General features: G+C 37.8%; 1 protein-coding gene across 1 annotated transcript in view; it reads left to right on the forward strand.

The window, feature by feature from the left end:
• The first annotated feature begins 2,149 nt into the window (after window positions 1-2,149).
• The window catches only part of PAPPA2 (pappalysin 2), a 2,663,723-nt gene continuing 2,645,003 nt past the window's right edge, over window positions 2,150-20,869 (forward strand). The window contains exon 1 of the mRNA XM_044085971.1: window positions 2,150-3,842. Coding sequence (XP_043941906.1) covers window positions 2,831-3,842 — 1,012 coding nt within the window. The 5' untranslated portion in view covers window positions 2,150-2,830. The remainder of the gene's footprint in view (window positions 3,843-20,869) is intronic.

Genomic DNA, 20,869 nt, shown 5'->3' on the forward strand with positions numbered 1-20,869 from the left:
CTTTAGCTGCCAACATTACTCTGTTCAGATCACCAAGTATACAGAAAGGGGAAAAATGAAGCAGGGCAGAACATGAAGGAGACTGCAGAGCAGCTTCAGTCAGTTAGCTTTCACTGGATCTTCACTGTGAAACTTTTGTGTAGCTTTATGGAATACACAAGAAAATGTTTGGATATTAAGATACTGTAGTGAGTTTAGTGTACCTTTCTGTCTTGTTTGAAATTATAAACCATAAATGCAATACTATACTTTTGAAAAATCTTGGCAGCTTAAGGTGTCCCAGTCTGGTTGTTTAGTGTTCATATAAATGTGCAAATACCTCATGCCTGTTAATACCTTTGACTACAGGAGAACGGCATATGAAATAACAGGTACCATACTAGTAGTAACCACCAAACACACACACACACACACACACACACACACACACACACACACACACACACACACACACACACACACACAGATATATACGTACTTGCATACACTGCAACTTACCAGATGAGCTTCTTCTGCTGAGCTGCCTGGCAAGCAATGAAGTTCATTGACTGGGGATGGGCTGTAGACTGATGTCATAGCGTCTGCACCAAGAACCATGGTGACAGAAAACAGATAAAATATTTCAGAAAATGATTTGCTCATATTGGAATGAAACCTGCTAGAAAACAGTGAGAGAAGAACGGATGTGTTGCTGAGTCTGAGAGGCTAAAGATATCCATTAAGTGATCAGAACTGCAGCTATACAGAAGGGAGGCAGCATTTGTGGATGAAAGCCTGTAAAAAAAATAAAGGACCCAACAGTCTGATCTGTTCCTGCTCAAGGAAAAGACAGTAAGTTAGGGTAAGAGAGAAAGAGACAGTCCAAAAGACAGTAGGATATTCTTTTATTCTCCAGATGCTTCATCAGTTCAGTGTAGCCATGGTGAACGACTCAGAAGTAAACATTCTGATTTCTATATTCTGTTCCAGAAACTTATATGAGGAAGGCAGAAAATGTACTAGATCCAGAGTATCGTCATCTTTATATTACAATTTTGTACTTAATAAGATCATGCAGATTTATCAGAACTTGTGTATAAAGCCAGAGTACAGGGAGGAGTTAAATCGTAGTCCAAGTGTGGGAAGGGACAATGGCCACAAACTGAATGATTCTAATCAATGTGCAGGATTTTTTTTAGAAAAAGGGGTGGGTTGAAACCTGTTATTTGGATATGCAGACTCCAGTACTTTCACTAGCAAAGTGCTAAAGTAACATTCATTGTCCTGCTGACGGAAGACCTTAGAGTAACTTGTTAACTTATTTTATTAGTGCTGCTATAAAAGCAAAATGGACAGTCTTGCACAGAGCAGCTACAGATATCTAGAATCATTCAAAATAAAGTAGTTTCTGACATACTGTAGATTTCAACATACGTGTGGTGCTGTGCAGGCACACACACAGAAGTGTCTGTCAAGTCATGTCAACAATGGAAAACATGTACATATCTAGTGTGTTTACTGCTTTGTCTTATCAGATCTGTTTTACTTAAAAGTCCTGTTCATGATTGTATCTTCAGTGACTTATGTTTACTGTAGATGAGAATACATCCTGTAAAGCCAGTTTTCAACAGTAGTAAAAAGCTGGCAGGACCTGAAAATAATCTTGGCATGTCAAGATGCCATGAAACTATATTGATGTTATTGAAATTTTACTTAGTAAAGATATACCTGTTTTTATTTTGTTTTCATAATTTTTAGTTGGCTAATTTAAAATGCTCTTTTTTTCTTTTTCTGCCTGCTATGCACCTGTAACTCACACCAGAGGGATATATCTATCTTTTGTATTAAAAGGACCACATTTCACTAGCAGCACTTCCCATGTGGTGTCCTTGGTGTGGGATGGAGGTGAAAATGGTAATTTCCTTATGCAGATCAGTCTCTCAGTCTGTTGTCTTTTTCTCAGATCTACACCCCCACTGACTCACGCCCCCTACCTTCTAAGAATCAAGGTAATGCTAGAATAAAAATAAATAAATAATCAGTCTCCTGTGACCCAGCTGACATCACTATCTGCATCAGCCTGTGTGGGGAGGGGGAGATGCATATGAGAGAAATATAAAGTGTGCAGAACCAGAAGGAAAAAGCCATTGGCTTGCTGATTGATCTGCATAGTGAATGCCAGTACTTAGGAATAATCTGCCCACAAGAGTTGGGTCAGTCAGTTCTTATTTAGGCTGCCATCAACCCCAAAGGAATCTGAATTGCTAGGGTTTGAATCATGCTGAGTCCTGGACTGTTTTTTGGACAATGAAGAGATTGTTTTATTTCCCCTCTGCTAAACAACTGAAACTGCTACATTCAAGCATTGCATTAACTACAGATTTTTTTTTTTAAGAAGGAAGCAAATCCACATATTAAATATGCTATTCTGCTTTATAACTGCTGTTTGATCCTAAGTACTTTGATGGACCTGGAGTAGCCCATGTTAAAGTGCTGTGCTTTGGATATATAGCTAACTGGAAGGTAGCAATTGCCATTCCCAAGGAAATCATAGGGAAAACTCTCTGCAGATAAAAATTCACAGGCTGAAACCTAAGCAAAGGATGTTGGAAAGACAAGGATAAAAGTTGTCTCCTAAGCTACAGCAAAGAAGAAGAAGAAAAAACAGTTTCCAGATAAAAGTGCCAGCAAATGAACTGTTTCCTGCTTAATTTGTAAGTTTGCCACCTTAGGATATATATAACATCTGGAAAGTCTGAGTGAAATCGCAGTTAGCTCTCTGTTCCATGAACTGTCCCCCTATAATTTTTTTCTGTAAAAGAGTTTGCTTTACTAAATCAGGTAAGAAAGCATGTCATCTTTAAGGCTGCTGATTTTCCTACTTGTAATTGTGGATGACTGGCAGTTCTGGCCACTAGTCCACTGTAGCCCTGCTCCAGTTCGAGAATATATGCAGAATCTTGTCAGGAAAGCAGAAAAAAGTCATAAAGAAGGAACATGTCTTCAAATGAATTCAAGGAGAATTCCCGTCTTATCACCAGAAAGTCACCCTCTGAGATCATACCCTAGAGACAGTGCAGGGAGAGGGGATATCCCACAGAGGAATGGGAAGCCCAGGCTTAATGTTAGGACAGAGCAAGCACACTGGGCAGGGGATGTTCGAGAGGAAACAACACAATCAAGACAGTCTCCTCAGGAAGCTATTTCTAGTGCCACATTTAAAAATTCCCACCAGACAGGAAGGAAAACCTACAAGAAGCAAATACATTATCTCCAAATGAGATCCCTGTATCACAGTGGGCAAAGAAGACTTTATGGCAGGGGGTATAGTGAACTACCTAAAATATCTCACCCTAATATCAATGACAAGCAGTCACACCTGCCTGCTAATGGAAGAATGAAAAACAGTAGAGACAGTACAGAAAGTCACAGGGCAAAACGAATGAGCCAGGGCAGGCACATCAGGTACATTACAACAACTAGTCAGAAAGTTAACTGGAAAGATAAAGATAGCTACCTGTCGGGAAGGCAAAACCATCCTCACCTCCATAGTATGCATCATCCACAGCCGTATCAAGCCAATAGCCATCACAAGCTCCTGCCAAGTAATGCAGGATCAGCTACAATAGGAAACTTTCTGGAAGAGAAAAGTGAAATCTCTGGCTTACCAAATGCAGATATTCCTTTTCCTGATTCAGACATGGAATTCCTTTCACATCCTGTGCCAGTTTTGTATTTCTCAGGAAATGGACAGCAACTAAAGATTCATTCACATCTAAGGATAGATATTCCACGCGGAGCATTCACTGTGGAGGTATGGGTGAAACCTGAAGGAGGGCAAAATAACCCGGCAGTCATTGCAGGTAGGGAGGTGTTGATGGATTTGTGTCAGACATAGAGAAACCTGATAGAAAATACTTCTGTTTATATTCAAAATCAATCAAAGTAAGATACATTTGTTTACAGTTTACCTTTATCTTATGGCATGTTTTGGAATGGTAAACAAAAAGGATTACATTTAAAATGCACTGACTGTCTCACTAAATGTGGGCATTCACTATAAAACAGTCTCACATTGAACATAGCACTACTGAATGTACAGTCAAGAGACTAAAGACAATTGTGCTTTACTGAATTGGCTCAGTTGTTTCTAGATGTTTCTTAATGTTATATGTTCCTCATTCTTCACATAAGCACACATACTCACAAGTTTGTACATATATGCATAAGTAATTATATACATATCGGGTTACTTCTGCAATGTACTTGGCAATGTCAGTCATGTTGTAAACAGGACGAAAAGAGAGCTAACAAACTAGATAAAAAAAGGAAAGCATTCTTACCTATAATGCTTTTTAATCAGCCTTTACAAACAACTGTATTGTAGGTACTTCATTTACACATCATGAGAAACTGTCAGATATCCAGCTGAGTCTCTTTTTCCTTTACTTCCAAGCAGGCATTACATTAAAAATGAATGTTCATTAAGGTAATATAGCCTTACTTTTCATTTTGTACATTGAATGTGGATTTATGGCATTTCATTCTCTTTTTAAATGTTATATGTATGTATGTATGTATGTGTGTGTATATATATATATATATATATATATATATATATATATATATATATATATATATATATGGGTCCTATTTATTTTATCGACAGCATGGTTCATCGAACTGTACTTTGTCAAAATTACTTAAGCGAAAGTGCATTTTGTCGAACATGCACTTTCGCTAAAGTAAACAAATAAAAAGGAAAACATGCAGTTTGCATGTTGCCTTAGTTGTACATCAACGTATACTGTTGATGTACAATTAAGGAAAGTTTTGTTGAGATCGTAGTATAGTGGAGGTAAGGGAATATTTCCTTTTCCCCACTGTAGTATGATCTCAGAGTGAGAATATTAAAGTGGGGGGGTGTGGGTGCAGCCCCCCACATGGGGGTGCAGGGGCACTTGCCCCCCTGCATAACACTGTTTAGTGTGTTATTTTACTTTTTAGTTAGTTTTTGTTTTTTTATTCAGCGAAAGTGCATTTTAGATGGAATGCACTTTCTGAAGTAGTTGAGGAAGCAGGTTCGATGAACCGCATTTCGATTTAAAAACGATCCATATATATATATATATATATATATATATATATATATATATATATATATATATATATATATATATATATATATACTGCATGTTTGAAATAGGTCAACCAACAAAGAACATTACAGAAAAGGCACAAAAATATCACAATGATCAGTGAGAAAAAAATAACTTTTTACGTATAATAAAACTAATTTAAAAATTCAGTACATTATTAAATAAGCAAGTTATGCAATACCAAGATGCTTTATTATTAATGGCAACAACTATATTAGGCAGAAACCATATATTCTGAAAATAAGAAATGATCCTCTTTCGGCCCACCTTCTACCTTTCTAAAAAGCCAGTGCTATGACTTTCAGTACTCAGAGGTATTTGCAGTATGATGCCTACCTTATCGTTAATTGATATTTGAAATTGCTATCAGTCCTGTTGGGAATTATTAAGGTTTTGTCACATTATTCTTTTTTTATAATAAACTACACTGTAAATGGAAAGGAAAAGGCATTCAATTGTTGCTAACCTTAAATAATATTCAAATCTATGTTTAGAAAAATGTGTTACCTGTTAAAAATTAAACTCAAGAGGAGTGCTTCCAGTCCACACTGCCAATGGCAGGTGTAGAACCAAAAAGAAACAGCAAAAAAAAAAAAAGTTATTAGCAAGGACAGACACCATGCTTTCTAGCAGCTGCAGACTACAGAGGCAATGACAAATATACCTCTGGCATAAGACTGAGAAATAATAGCAGTGCATGTGCATAAGTGTGTGTGTGTGTGTGTGTGTGTGTGTGTGTGTGTGTGTGTGTGTGTGTGTGTGTGTGTGTGTGTGTGTGCATGTATGTGTGAGTTTTTGTGTGCATCACATGCATGTTGTGTGTGTGTCTGTGTGTGTGTGTGTGTGTGTGTGTGTGTGTGTGTGTGTGTGTGTGTGTGTGTGTGTGTGTGTGTGTGTGTGTGTTTCTTTGTGTATGTGTGCACTGTATATATCTTGCATGAGTCACTGAGATAAAGTTTTTGATGGTGCATGCTTTTTAGAGCCATTGGTATCTCCAAATCAAGTCTGAAAAAAATGTGAGTAACGATGAATGTTTCAACAACTGTATTCATCACTGATGTTACTATAACAATGACATCTGTCGTTCATACTTTTTATGAAGATTTTCTAGAATGTCAGATAACTTACAGTTATCAAACTAATTAGTGGGATGGATGTCAGCTTGCTATGAATGCTTGAACCTTTACAAGTAACTGTACTACAATGTACAGTCTGCACTGAACATGATTCTTAAGTGGTCAGAGGTCAACATTCTTAGAAAGCAGCTCCAAGGTCCCTAGAAACAATCATTATTGGATTGTCTACATTCTAAGCTTAAGACTGGAATTAGAGTATGGTTATGTACTGTTAAAGTCCTCTAATTTTGTTTTTGTTTTCAGAAGGATCTTAGAATCTTAGTATAATAAGAGTCTGCAATTATTTTTAAATTTTTTGCATTGGTGGGACAAATACTAAAAGGAAAGGGCTAGAAAAATGAAGCCAAACTCTATATATATGTTCAAAAAAACAAACTGGAAAGAAAGCAGGATACAAACACAATACATACACGAATGTGCTGATTGGTGGAGTAGGAAAAGTATGAAAGATATGTACCTGTGTGGTTTATTCTGTGGTAACTAAGTGACGTCTCACTAGTTTATGTCCTGCATGTTGCTTTTGGTCCCTGTGAATAAATTGTGACTTATGTATCTATTGTGTGTTAATTGTAGTACTACAAGATTTTGACTTGTACTCTTGTACACTGAATATAACCATCTGTACTGGTTTGGTTTGTGCATGTCCACTCCACAAGGGGGGATCCACCTTGGATCCCGGGAACTACCGCCCCATCAGACTGATGAGCCTGATCTGCAAGGCCATGGAATGTATTATCATGGAACTTATAAACAAAGACATTGGCAACCTTCAAACAATGAACCCCACCCAGTTTGGGTTTGTGAAGGGCCGATCTTGTCTCCAGAACCTGATTGACTTCTTCAAATCAGTCTCCAGAGCCGTGAACAAGGGTAAGGCAGTCCACACAGCCAATCTGGACCTTGCCAAGACCTTTGACACCATCCCCTACTCTGGAATCACAGATAAACTTACTAAGCTGGGAATTAATCCCTATGTCACTCGATGGGTTGCCAACTGGCTTACTGACAGAACCCACACTGTAAAAGTAGCTGACTCCAAATCCAGCTCTAGACAAGTGACAAGTGGAGTACCTCAGGGTTCAGTCCCGGGACCACTCTTGTTTGGCATCTACTTCGCTGAAGTACAGGCCAATACTAAGGGACTCTGGCTAGCAAAGTTCACAGATGACTGCAAACTGGGAGCCATTACTGAATCTCCAAATGATGTGGATACTCTACAAAAGGGCCTTACAGAAACAGATGCTTGGTGCCAGAGCCATGGGCTCAAGCTCAATGCCAAGAAATGTATAGTTATCCCCTTTGGGAAAAAACATGTACCCGCAAATTACCACATAGGTGGCATTACACTAAACACTGAAAGTGTGATAAGAGACTTAGGGACACAGGAGGACAGTGGTCTCACCTTCGATAACCACATCACCACTACAGTCAGGAAATCCTTCTATGTGGCACACCTCATCAGGGCTTTTCATCCAGAAAAAAGGAGGTCATTGTCCCACTGTACTCATCCCTTATTAGACCCATTATAGAATACAACGCTCCATTTGGTATGTACCTCTCAAGACACCTGCAACAACTGGAAAGACCGCAATAATACTTTACTAAAAGAATCACAGGCCTAAAGCAGATGCCCTATGCTGACCGCCTTAAAAAACTCCAGCTATACTCTGTCACATATCGTCTACTCAGTGGCGATTTCTGCTTAACATATAAGGCCATCTGAAGCCCAGAGCTATTGGACATGCTACACTAAAAGAAATCCCAATCCCTCAGAGCTACACACTCCAGGTATCTAAACTTTGTCATCACAATAAACAAAACATGCTGGAGGGATAGGTTCCTGACCCAGAGACTCCTCAGACTTCTTTGGCCCTCTTCAATAGGAACCTTGACGATTGGATGGGAGAAAGGAAATTCACCCCAGGGATCACGTCAGTTACCCTGCTAGACAGGGGTCCAGGAAGTAAATAGTGTGGGTTGAAATAGCCTGGGAATTGTTATGGCTAGGCTTGTATAGGCCCTAGGGTCAATAGCCTAGTACCAGCCTATGAACCTATGAACCAATACATGAACCTATGAACCTATGAACCTATGTAACATTAGATTGTATTATTCTTTATGTGGAGCTTTTCTCCTGGGCCTCTGATGAAAAGGGTCTACTAAGCCCAGTCAGACCACCCTGGTACACAAATAACAAATAAATAAATAAATAATGCATATAATAGATGCCATCTAGATTATCACCAGACTTATTTATTTATTCATTTATTTATTTAACAGTTGATATCCAGGTAGGCAAACTGTTCCAACATCCCTTTTCAGTTTTTACTCAGGCCAGAGAGGTCAGACAATACAGTTCAACATACAACAGAATGTATAACTGTTTGCATAGGAATTTACATAGTCATTAACAGTAACATAGCTGTAGATATAGCACTGTACTGAGTTTTTCATTTAGGAAGAGATCATTTTGAATTTTCAAGTGGGTACAGCTCATTATAAAAAGAGCAAATTAGTTTACTGTTCAGACCAAAGAAGCACTTCAATGAATTTGATGAAAGCTGAATAAGAATTGAGTGAGTAGATGGGATAAATAACTATAAATGTGTAAGTATGCAAGTATGCATGTTTGTATGTACATATGTATACTTATAACACAGAACCTGACATGATGTCCATATTATGATATTTACCTGTAGTAATCATCTTCTTACCAATCATTATCATTTATTGGTAGTACTTGTTTGCATTTACATCAGTATGAGTGAAAAGATAACTGCAAAAGAAACATTTTGATTGTCATATTCTAATTAATTATATAAAGTTTGGTTGAAGTGCCCTAAGTAACAGGAATAGTATGCTGGCAGAGGGTATTGTTTGTGTTGTGAGGTACTTGGTTTGTCCTCATTTTATACAGGTATAACTCTTAATTTCTTCTTAACACTAAAGCAGGGAGGGCTTTACTGACTTATTGGGGCTCTATGACATTGTATCATTAGGTTTCTGGAGTAGACACCAAGTGGTTTACATCCAGGTCTCAGCATATTTTTTATCTCAGTGACCTAAAACCATGCACTGTGCCTTCTTCATCTGTATTACAATAAACTGGATACCTCCAGTTTACCGGTGCTTCAGTTCCCAAAACATATCCAGCATTAATAAACCTGTATATTTCAGTTAATCTCCATGGAGTGATAGAATCACTCTCAAAGAGAATCCCTTCAATGTGCTTTGCATCAACACTAATTATAAACAAAACCTGCACTTCCAGGGATTCATTATTGCAGGCTGAAATGCACACTTTCTTCTTCTTTTTAATGATGGCAGTGGGTGGAGTTCAGTGATTCTTCAGAAGCAAGATATATGAGAGCAGTGTTCTTTCCCTGTCCCCAGGGAGCACTGAAGCATTAGAATTACTCTACTGCTGAAATTAGAAGATGAGGTCAGTGCAGGGGCAGAGCTTAATTGTACTGACAGGCAGACAGACCAAGTATAACTCAATTGCTTTGCATTAGGCATCATATCATAAAAAGCCATGGTATGCATTAGTACACGTTACCACATTACTTGTTAACAGAATTTGTATTAGGGTGACAGATTAGTAAACGGATAACATCACTGCAAATTAATAGGCAACTAAAATCCTGGGCATTTCAGGGCAGTTTCTGGGGCGCAGATAGGAAGGTTCACCACTAAATTCACAGGCACAGGTGAGTGAAAACTCAAATAGATTCTCTATTTTTGCACACTCCTCCAAACTAGACGGTATCAATCTTTCTGCCTTAATAAGCCAAGACCTGTAATAATCATGTTCAAGTACGGAGTACAAGATTTATTCAAATAAAATGTTTTTCCCCCTGCAAAATGTCATGCATCTTTGAACTCATTTTCCTAAACTGATAATCATCAGTAAAAGTACAAGGAAAGGTGTCAAGATAATTTTTGTTGCATCTGCATCTGTCTATTAGAGACATGGGGCCAGACCATGGGTGAAATTACAACTTCCCATCCACTGGTCTTAAAAAGTACCTGCGCAAGCTCTTATTTCAAGATATGCAATTATAGGCTCACAGGTAAATACTAGGCAGTCTGCAGACTTTTACATGCCTACCTAATAATTAGACAATTATCAAAGTTGAGAATAAAACTCTGAACCTTGTTCCTATGACGGCAGCACCTTAACTGCATAAAAGTTGTTCTCTTACTGAGCCATATCTGCAGTCATTGGCTAAGCCATTGATGTCTGTCACAACTGCCTGACAAACCCCTTACCAGATTAAAACTCCTACTGATCATGCTCCACACTCTCCAGAGCTGTGAAGTAGCTGCTTGTGCCACAGGAGATAACACAGTTATCACACGCTGAGTGTATCGTCACCAGTCCTAGCATTTAGCTTCATAGGTGATGACTAGGTTAATGACACCAGGAATTTATTAAGCCTAGCCATGCTTTCCAAAGGTGAAAATCAAACCCCATACTGTCTGTTTGTAAGATAAATATCTTAACCATTATGCCAACCCCCAACTCACACTGCAGTGAGACACTGTGTGTGTGTGTGTGTGTGTGTGTGTGTGTGTGTGTGTGTGTGTGTGTGTGTGTGTGTGTGTGTGTGTGTGTGTATGTGTGTGTATATGTGTGTAAGCTGCCTATCTCTGTTTCTCTTTGGATATCTGTCAATCAGTGCATATATTTTGTATTTCAGTACAGAGAGGGAGTGACAACAATCCAGCATCTTTCCAAAAAAAATTGCAACGTCATTGCTAAGCATCTTTTATTAAAAAGAAAACTGAGTTGTAATTTAAAGCTTTAATTCTAATAAGTTTTCTAAATTGATAAAAGAATAAACTATAACTCCATTAAGAATTAATAATGGCTACCAACTCCAGAATGGTGGGAGGGAAGGTGAAGTGGTTTCTGCCTGTGATCTGACTCTGGCATGTTCTCATTGATGTAGCAGTACCATAGCAGAGAGGTAGATTTCTGTTAAATTCAGCAGAGATGGAAGGGATTTAATGCTATGTGCAGTAATGTGCATGATGTTAGTACTCTTCTGAGTTAGGGCATATAACACATCTTCTGCTAATGTAATACTTCTAGTTGTTCCACTCTGAGCCACTTCCCATTCCTAGCATAAAAATGGAATGGCATCAGCCTTGGGGGTTGGTAGAAGCACAGGGTCATAAAGGAAAAATGAAGTGCAGGTGCAGCACTAAAGAACACCTAATGGCCAGATAAAGGAATGGTGGTCAGAAAAACAGGTGAATGGTAAAAGAAGCAGTACTTGTCAAACTTAATTTTAACTCCAGTATGACTTTTTTATGTCTACTTTCCAGTGATAGCTGGCTACTCCCATTCCCTTGTTTTCTATTTGTTCCATCTTTCCTGGGTTTCCATGCATTTGGGAATTCCTCAGTATGGCCATTCACTGGAGGGTATTCTTCTGGAAGAAGGCTGTAGGGGAATGGATTGCTGTACTCTGAGACTGTAATTAGGCTATTATAATTCAACTGACTAAGGTATTTTTGTCCTAACTCCTCTCTCGTATTTTAGAAAGTTTTATAACATGGACATGTGCATCAGCATTGCAATGGTTTTGTCCTGACTCTGTGATAATGTGCCATTTCAATTGTACTACCAACCTTTAAGAAAGTTACAATGAGATGTGATTTCTACTGTTTTGACTTTTTGTGACGAATATTTCAGTGTCGATCAGTTATATGTAGTACTTTAGCCAGAGGACTTCATTATGTCTATCCTCATGAAGCTGATTCAAAACTGAAATGAGACATTAAGCTTTGACAACTTAGAACTTGTTTCTGCACATCTTCATTTAAAGTCATAGTTACCAAGCTCTAACGAACATCTGACACAACCAGTGGTAAGCTATAGTTAACCATGGAAGTGCTGACTGAAATGCTTAAACCATGCCCTAGCAGCAGTCATCAGGCTTTACTGTGTAATCCACGTAACTGTAAAAATATTCACCTCATTAAATTTACATAAAGTTGGAAAATGAGATTTTTTAACTCAGAACGGAAATTGGTTCTCCTCATTGATTTTGTCTATTTTGTTGCTAGGACATGAAATATATCTATAAACTGCTGCTGTAGACAAGTCATACAGAAGCTATAAAGGTCTGAATGTGTGACTGGAAGGTTGGCAGTATATGATACCTGCAAAATCATGATACAAGATGAAGCAGACTAAATTGATGTCAGAACAGATGTCTGCAATGTCAGTTTAGAACAATTACTAGTTATGCCCAGTATCATTACATGGCACTGACCCTGCTAATCCTGCAAAGAGAAATTGAAACCGAAAAAAAAATCAGCCTTTTGGAATATAGTCATGAATCTGCCAAAAACACCACACGTTTCATATATAATCCGTTCTGGCACTATAGACCTCACTGAAGGGTCCATGTCTGAATATATATTTTCCAGCAATGATTATTTGGTACTCTTTAATGCAGACTGTAACATCCATGGGCAGCCATGTGCATGCATCAGTGTGTGCTGTGATGTAACATTCTGGCAGCATAAATGAATACAAACCCATATGCCATCAGTATTTTTCCACTCACACATCACTGAATTCTTGCATTTCCATCCCTAAAGATAAGTATGATAGGCATACCTCTCAACTTTGCAGATTTTCGGAGAATGTCCAAATATTTGCTTCAGATTTCTGGTCTGTTTTTCATAACATTGTGGTTGTCTGGCAAATTAGTGGCAAATCATTAAAGACTGAAGTTAAAAAATAATGACAGACATTTGAGTTTCAGATTCACACCATTCAGAAAATTCATGCTAATGTAAAACCTGTTACTGTATCAGCTTTCTAAGTTGGTAAGAGCAATATTTAATTGAACCATCATCCCAAGGATAATCACTTGGACAGCAGGCAAAGACCCTCTCCACCCCCACAACCAAAATAAGGCCAGTGTTCTGCCATATTATGGTTTGATCCTAGACTCATGTTAAGCATTAGTGCAGCATATAAAAATTCACACCATTGACTTATACCCTGGGAGACATGTCCTGAGTTTCTTGAAAATCCTTGCTGCAAATGATCAGCTGCAGTTCTTGGTTAACTACCCTGATTGTGGGGAATGTTCTTATGATTCATCCATTCACAGTGAGGAAATACTTGTCACCAAGGACTCTCATCCTCTTTCTGTAAGCTGACATGATCTGTAGGTCTTAGTCAATGAGGCCTGAAGAGGCCATCTTGCAGCAGGACTCATTCTTCAAATCATAACCTATTCTAGTCCCAGTCTCACTTAGCTGTAAAGGCTTTGAAAAGTTCAAGGATCTCCCTGAGTTTGTGCTAAAAGAACATTTTCAAAAGGCACTGCATGAGTTGGGCTTGACATTCACCATTGGCATGGAGCATGTGACAGCAATTTTGCTCACCATGACCACTTTGGATGCAGGACCAGTTAAGCAATTTCTTTAGAAAGTGTAGCATATCCTTTCACCAGTGAAGGACCCTTCCACACAATCTAATGACTGATAGCCTTGTTGACTGCCATGTGTGACTGGTGATTTATAGGTAATTAATACCATTTCTTACAAGACTGCACTCCAATGGTTGTCACTTCTATTCTTTGGATCTCAATGCTAGATGTATGTACTTATAGGGAAACAAATCCGTTTTTTTCACAAGGATAGGGCATCCCTCAGAGTGAGCCTATCTTTCTATCCAAAGGTGCTTTCAGACTTGCCTCTAAACCAGACCATTAACGTCCATGTTTTTTTTTTTTTGTATCAGAAACTGATGGAGGTGAGATTTGTTTGCATCCCGGATGTGCACTGAAAACTAATGAACTATCTGAACCAGATAAAAGAGTTTAGAAAAATAGATATGTTCTTCATTTCCTTCTGTCCAGGGAAGGGATGAGTTGCAGATGTTAACTAAATAGTTTCTAATTGGTTGCCAAGTGCCTTAATTCAGTTAGGCACTCAATGCAAAATGTTGAGATTCAAGTTCATTCCAGAAAATGAAAGACTACCTTTGATGCTTTCATTGGAAATATATTAATGAAGACAAGTGTTTTGTGTTACCTTCAGTCATTATTGTCTTGACTGTGTCTCAAGCTGCACTCCAGGAGGCAGGTATCTGAATTCTCTAGTCACACATTCTTCTTGTAGCTTCCACTTTTCTATTAACTGTTTGTGATTTATCCCAACGAAGGACCCATCTTGAATGGCCCTCAATGTTAGATGAAACCAATAGATTTTAACCCTATAGCTGATCTATGAAAGGACACTCCAGAATGAAAAGTCACGTGTATACACTCCCTCATTCCTTCATTCCTCCTGATGCTGAGTGCCTCTAACAGCAACATTGCTAGGCTAATAATACAAGTGTCAAATCTTCATTATTATTTCTTAATTACCAGGAAGCTATTACTAGTGACAGGGAAAGGTGAAATGATGGTCTTTGGGGATGCTTGCCTGTATGTGACTAGTGTGTCCCATCATGAACTGTGTCAGTATCTGTGCATCGACATCCCTGAATGATGAAAACATTTGTTCCATCACTACAGCAGCTTCACATAGATTTTCAAGAAAAAACTGGAACTAACCAGAGAAGGCAATTATTCAATCAGCCATCAAATTTGTTTGTTCCCCTGCAATGCACCTTCCCTTCAGTTGCTACTAGTTTGAAGGAAGCCCTCATCCCAGCATACTGGAGGTCTGGCTTTCACTCCCAGAGTTGGGGTGCTTGCATTTAAGGGTACTATTATATTCATTCCAGAAAACCTTGTCTGTTTAATGTCCTAAGCTCTCCAACACATACGATCATTCCTTCTACTTCCTTGTCTTCCCTTTAAATTCCACACTATACATCGAATATACATTTCTCATATTATTAGCTATTCTATTGCAGCTCTAATCATTTTACAATTTCTGCTCTCTTCACTGCTACAAATTCCCTCCATACCTGTATATATCTGTTCTTTTGAGTGGACCATATTTACCTACCTATAACACCTATATTATGCATTATATACACTTGACTTTCTGGTAAATGCTTATATTTTTTAACATCTATGTATTAAATAAATCAGTTAAATAAATGGCAAACCCTAAATGTATCCAGTTGCTAGATCCACTTGGCATTCCTCTCATTTTTGCTGTTGGGTCACCCACTGAGGAGTGTACTGGGGATTTGCCATTTTATTACAGTTACTTAACAGCAGAAGGAGTCACTAAGCCTATTTTGTCTGTCATTTTGAGAACATTTTATATTCCATTTCTCCTCATCCCTGACCTTCTCTTACTCCTTTTCTACCTGTCCAGTGGTTCATGAATTTGTCTGTGGATTCACTCTTTATCACCCAAATAACTGACACCAGGGTGGATCCTACCCTAGGCTACTCAGACAGGTCCAGCATAACTTGTCACATCTCCCATAATGGTGTTCCCCTTACTCATGTGTAAATCCCCTAGTGCTGTTTGGTAATCCAATCACCCAAACAGCAGGTAGCTAAAAGCAGAAAAATTATGAGCCTGGTAACACCGACATGGAACCAATACATGAAACAGCAACTTAAAGGAAACCACAGTGTTAGAACTTTAATTTATACAATAGTTTATAAAATAATAAAAACAACATCTACTCCTCGGCAACATTGGTTTCTTTATTAAGGAATGCTATATCATGTTGGTGGCTCTACAGCATACTTGCTGTTGTGAACAGATATGGCCAATGTTTAATTAGGTCATTCCAGACAGTTGGTACAGAGAGTAGTCAAGCACAGAGGGTTAACACTGTGAGCTGTAGTTCCTGTGGTGGATTCCCTCCACCATTATTTGCCTAGTGTGTGTGACCTTTAGCAAGTCGCTTAACCAAACAGCACTTTGGATCAACTTAAAATTTAAGCTTGGCTCCTTAGATTTTTCCTGGACTGCGATCTTAGTACTTACTTAAGAATCACAGTGGTTATGGTGTAAAGAAAGGGAATTATTTGTAGAAAATAACAGCATCATCATTGTGAGCTATATTGTATATTCTGGCAGTTTGTGCAGAGGGTTAAATCTCTAAGCTGTAGTTCCTATGGTACAAGTTCGATTCCCTCAGCTCTCATTTACCTTCTGTGTGACCTTGAGATAGTCAATTAACCAGAAAGTGCTTATGGGCAATTGAGAATTTGTGCTAGGCTCCTCAATGCTCCCTTAGACTGCAACTCTACAAACAGTCTAGTAACTAACTATGAATCTACGAAACTACATGCTTGTGGAAGATCAGGTAACAGTTATTTATAAGGTGGTTTCACCAGCTGTGTTTGCAGACCACCTTAGGGAATATGTCATTCTCTGCCTGGAAAAACTTCTCTATTGTGCTCCTTTGGAGCCATCTAGCTCTGTAAATATGATGATAGACATCCAGCTCTGTACATATGATCATAAACATCCAGCTCTGTAAATATAATAATAGACATCCTGCAGTGTAAATATTAGGGTAGACAGGCTTTTGATATCCCTCATGCCAACACTATTGTATTCCACCACACTGTCCACAGATAACATCGACAGCAACACTAAACATGCGTGCGCAGACACACACACACACACACACACACACACACACACACACACACACACACACACACACACACACACACGCACACACACTCACGTCATCTGCAAACATCTCTGTCACATGATATCAGCAGTCTGTAGCCGATCATAAATATCTCTTTAACATACCTCACAGTGCAGCATGTACTTCTGAAACCTACCATTGCAGTTTGACCTGATCTCTGTGTTATGACCCCACAACTTTACACATATTGTCTCCATCCCATGTGTCTTGCTACAGCTGCAGTCCACTGTATTGTGTTTCTCCTCTTTCGAGATGAGTTGCTATGTGTGTCCCATGTACCTGTATGCCTTTAGATGTCAGACACTCTGCCCATGACAAATGCTGTCTAGCACAAAATAGGTTTGCTAACAACATGGCCAAAGTCCACTGAAATGTCCTTTCTGGGCTTTGCAGTTATACACCACAACATAAGGATGAGGCCCACTACAAGCCATCCCAGTGAAAGTCACTGTCACCTCCTATGATAGACTACAGATACAGTGGTAGAGATAAATGTCAGTGCAGTCCCCCCCATCAGAACAACATGTTACACTGCATTCAATGTAATACACAATGAGGTTTATCAGACCTCAAACAACTAAAGCAAAGAGACATATTTTGGAAAGGATGCCCCACCAACGAGCTACACAAGTGAAACAAAACTAAAAAAATAATTTTAACCATACACCAGACACTAACAGAGTAAAATGTTGTAAAAGCAATTTGACTTCAAACAGCATTACCAGAGACTGAAGACATTGTAAAATTCATAGACAGTCCAGCATACAACATTTGAGGAATAAATGTTGTAAGTCACTTCCTCCTTTACAGCCATTACCGAGGCTACATGTTTTGGAAGGTGATTACCCAATTACCTACCAAGTCAACTTCAGAATCCTCCCCACCCCAAAACTCTAGTCAAAATTGATTAACAGTTTGAAAAGTGTTTACATCCACAAAATAAACAGCAAGATAAAATTAGTCAGAGGTGTCTGATTCAGGGTACAATTAAAGTTAATCAAATTAGCATTGATTCAGACTTTGATGCTTGCTAAGAGCATGACCTCTTAGTATCTCCAAAGCAACAGAATTCTTACTTCTGCAACTCATATGGGGCTACATGCACTGGTATCATATTTAAATATACTTGAATATTATTTTATTAGTCCTGTTGCTCCTAGTATTATTGTAGCTGTTTGAGTCTCTTTCTTCCACATTTCTCTAGTTTCTACTTGCACATCTGGGTACTTTATAACTTTGTGTCTGTCAATACATAAGACAGTATAATCATAGATAGTTTAATGATTAATACAGCAATAACTGACAACGTGGGTGTGGTATATGGAAAATTTACCCAAGGTCGGTGTGGTTTAATCACAAGGGCGAAGTTGTAGATGCATTTAGTTCTTAAATAAATAATTTACATTTTCCTCTATACCCATTGCAGATGAAAAAAGGTCATCTACAAAATGTTTATATCATAGTACATAAAACTGCAATTTATGGAAAAATGTTTTTCCCACCATGATATTATTAAATTAGCAAATGAGGAGCTACAGTAGCTCCTACACCTAACCCTTCTTTCTGCCTATAATATGATCAATGAAACAGGAAACAACTTCTATCTATGCAAAATAAGACAAAATGCATATAGTATTAATAAAAGTAGTAGGCCAAATTGAATTAGTAAAATAAACCAGTCCAGCAAATTGCACACCTATAGAATACTCATGCATAACGGTGTTTAGGCTTGTAAGGGCCCCAGGGTCATTTTCCTAGTAACCTCCTATGATCCTATGATCCAATGTAACATCCAAAGTAAAAATGTTTGTTTCTGCAATGATAAATTTATATTCTTTGAATTTATAAAAAAAACAGGAATCATGAAGATAATATTGAAGTTACTAAGCTATAAGATTAAAAACAAAGGAATTATTTTAAGTGTTAAAAAGTGTGTGGGGGTTATTTTCTGCAGAAGTCTGTAACAATAAAGGATAAACATGCTTAAATTCTGCCTTTCTAATCTTCGTTCTCATTTGGTCAAGTTTTATTACTGACCCTTCATCTGTTGCCAAGTATTTATGCAATCCCTCCTCTTCAAGTTCCCTTATAACATATCTTGCCTCAGGTTGATATTTTCTTGGTGCTGCAGCATTTCTGTTTCAAATGTTGCTTTTACACATTTACAAAGACCAAATGCCATTCTTATATCACATGAGAAAGTTTTAATCATTTGTATTTGTGGTTTCAGATCCTCAACTGATTAGCTATGCAATTTTAAATTATCAAGAAAAAGTAAATGGGAGTTTGGTTTCACAGGTATATGAGATTAGCTGCCTTTGTAGGCCATTTTAAGCCTAGCCAATTTTCATTTCAAAGGTGAGAATGAAACCCTTTACTTTATGGCTGTGAGGTAAATACCTTAACCATTATACCAACTCCCATTTATTTCTTTAAATTAAACTGCATCTATAGAAGAGCTTTTAAGTAAATAGATCAATGGGTTAGGGGCAAGACAAATTATCAGAGAACCACAGAAAAGGCTTAAGTTAGAAGCCAAATTAAAAACTGAATGAACAGTCAAAATATCCTGTGGAAAATGTAACCAAAATAGCAATAAAATCCTTGACTCAATGTACACAGAAAATAAAGGACTACAGTTAATAGCTAAGTTCTTTTGTTCTGTGATTTGTTAGCACTGAAGAAGTTCTAATAAATCACAGAATGAAAGTGCTTAGCTACAAACAGTAGTCCTTTATTTGCTGTGTACATTGAGTCAATGAGTGTTTTGCTGTTTTGGTTACATTTCCCACATAATTTTTGACTATTTAAAACAGCAGAGAAGACAGCAAATCACCCCAAAATATCCCCCACATTGACAGTTTATCCTCCTAGGGATAAAAAGTGACCTTTATTATGGCTTAGTTGAAAGGTGGTTTGTCACTTTTTCAAACTCACTACAATATAATTGATCAGGTGTCTTATACATCTGTAAGCATTCTATAATCCTTTACTGTAGGTTGCTGTTGCATGCATTTTGCAATATATCCATGCCATACTTAAATTCTTTCCATTTTTGCAGCTCTTTATTGGGATTTTATTTAACAACAGATTATCATTTTTCCATATGGGTTTCTTCTATTACTTTTTGTTCCATTGAAATGGTTTAGTTTTTTTTAAGTGTTTTAAAATTTGCCTGAAACAAATACAATAAATCATTTATATAGTCTTTTCTACAGTTCTTTGAATGACTTACAAGCACACTTCTCAACTGTCCAGATTTCTGCCTCATATTTTTGATGTCTTTCTCATAAAATTGTGGTTTAAGCATGATGGTAGACATTTCAGATACAGACTTCATTTTCTTCAGAAAATTCATGCTAACGCAAAACCTGTTATTCTATTACCTTTCTAAGCTTGTAAGAGCAATATTTAAAAAGTGTCCCTATTTTGGGGCCTTTGTCCCCCCATTATTTGTGGCTTTGCCCAGATTTCTTGCTCTAAGAAGTTGAGAGGTATGCTTGCAGGTTCATACTTATTGAGGAGTATTTTTTTGTTAACCAGGTTGGTTTGTGTTTATGATTTGCAAAGTAATCATTTTTACTCAGCACTAAATTTTTCTGTAAAGAAGTTGACACCTTAAGACAGAAGTTAGCTACTGATTTTTCTTCTATGTGATGGCACTGATTTCCATAAAATGTTACTGCTAGATATTTTCTGTGCAAGAAATGCTGCAATTTACTCATGGATAAAAAGTTTGTTATCTTATCAGCTCTTGGGAATTTAAATAGCATTATATGACACTGATACTGATCTCCCTGTCGTGCATTCCACACCCCTCCTCTTTGCACATACTTCTTAGGTTTTGGTAGTACTTCATTTGAAAATGTTGACTCAAAAGGAAAATGTCAATGGCTACAGTGGGCAGATTCAATCCTTATTAACAATGGTGTATTTCTTATGTTGACTTAGACAGCTTTGTTTTGTACACATAGAGGATG

This window comes from Protopterus annectens, chromosome 10.part0 (genome assembly GCF_019279795.1).
Source record: "Protopterus annectens isolate FY-2018-M chromosome 10.part0, PAN1.0, whole genome shotgun sequence".
Taxonomy (NCBI): Eukaryota; Metazoa; Chordata; order Ceratodontiformes; family Protopteridae; genus Protopterus; species Protopterus annectens.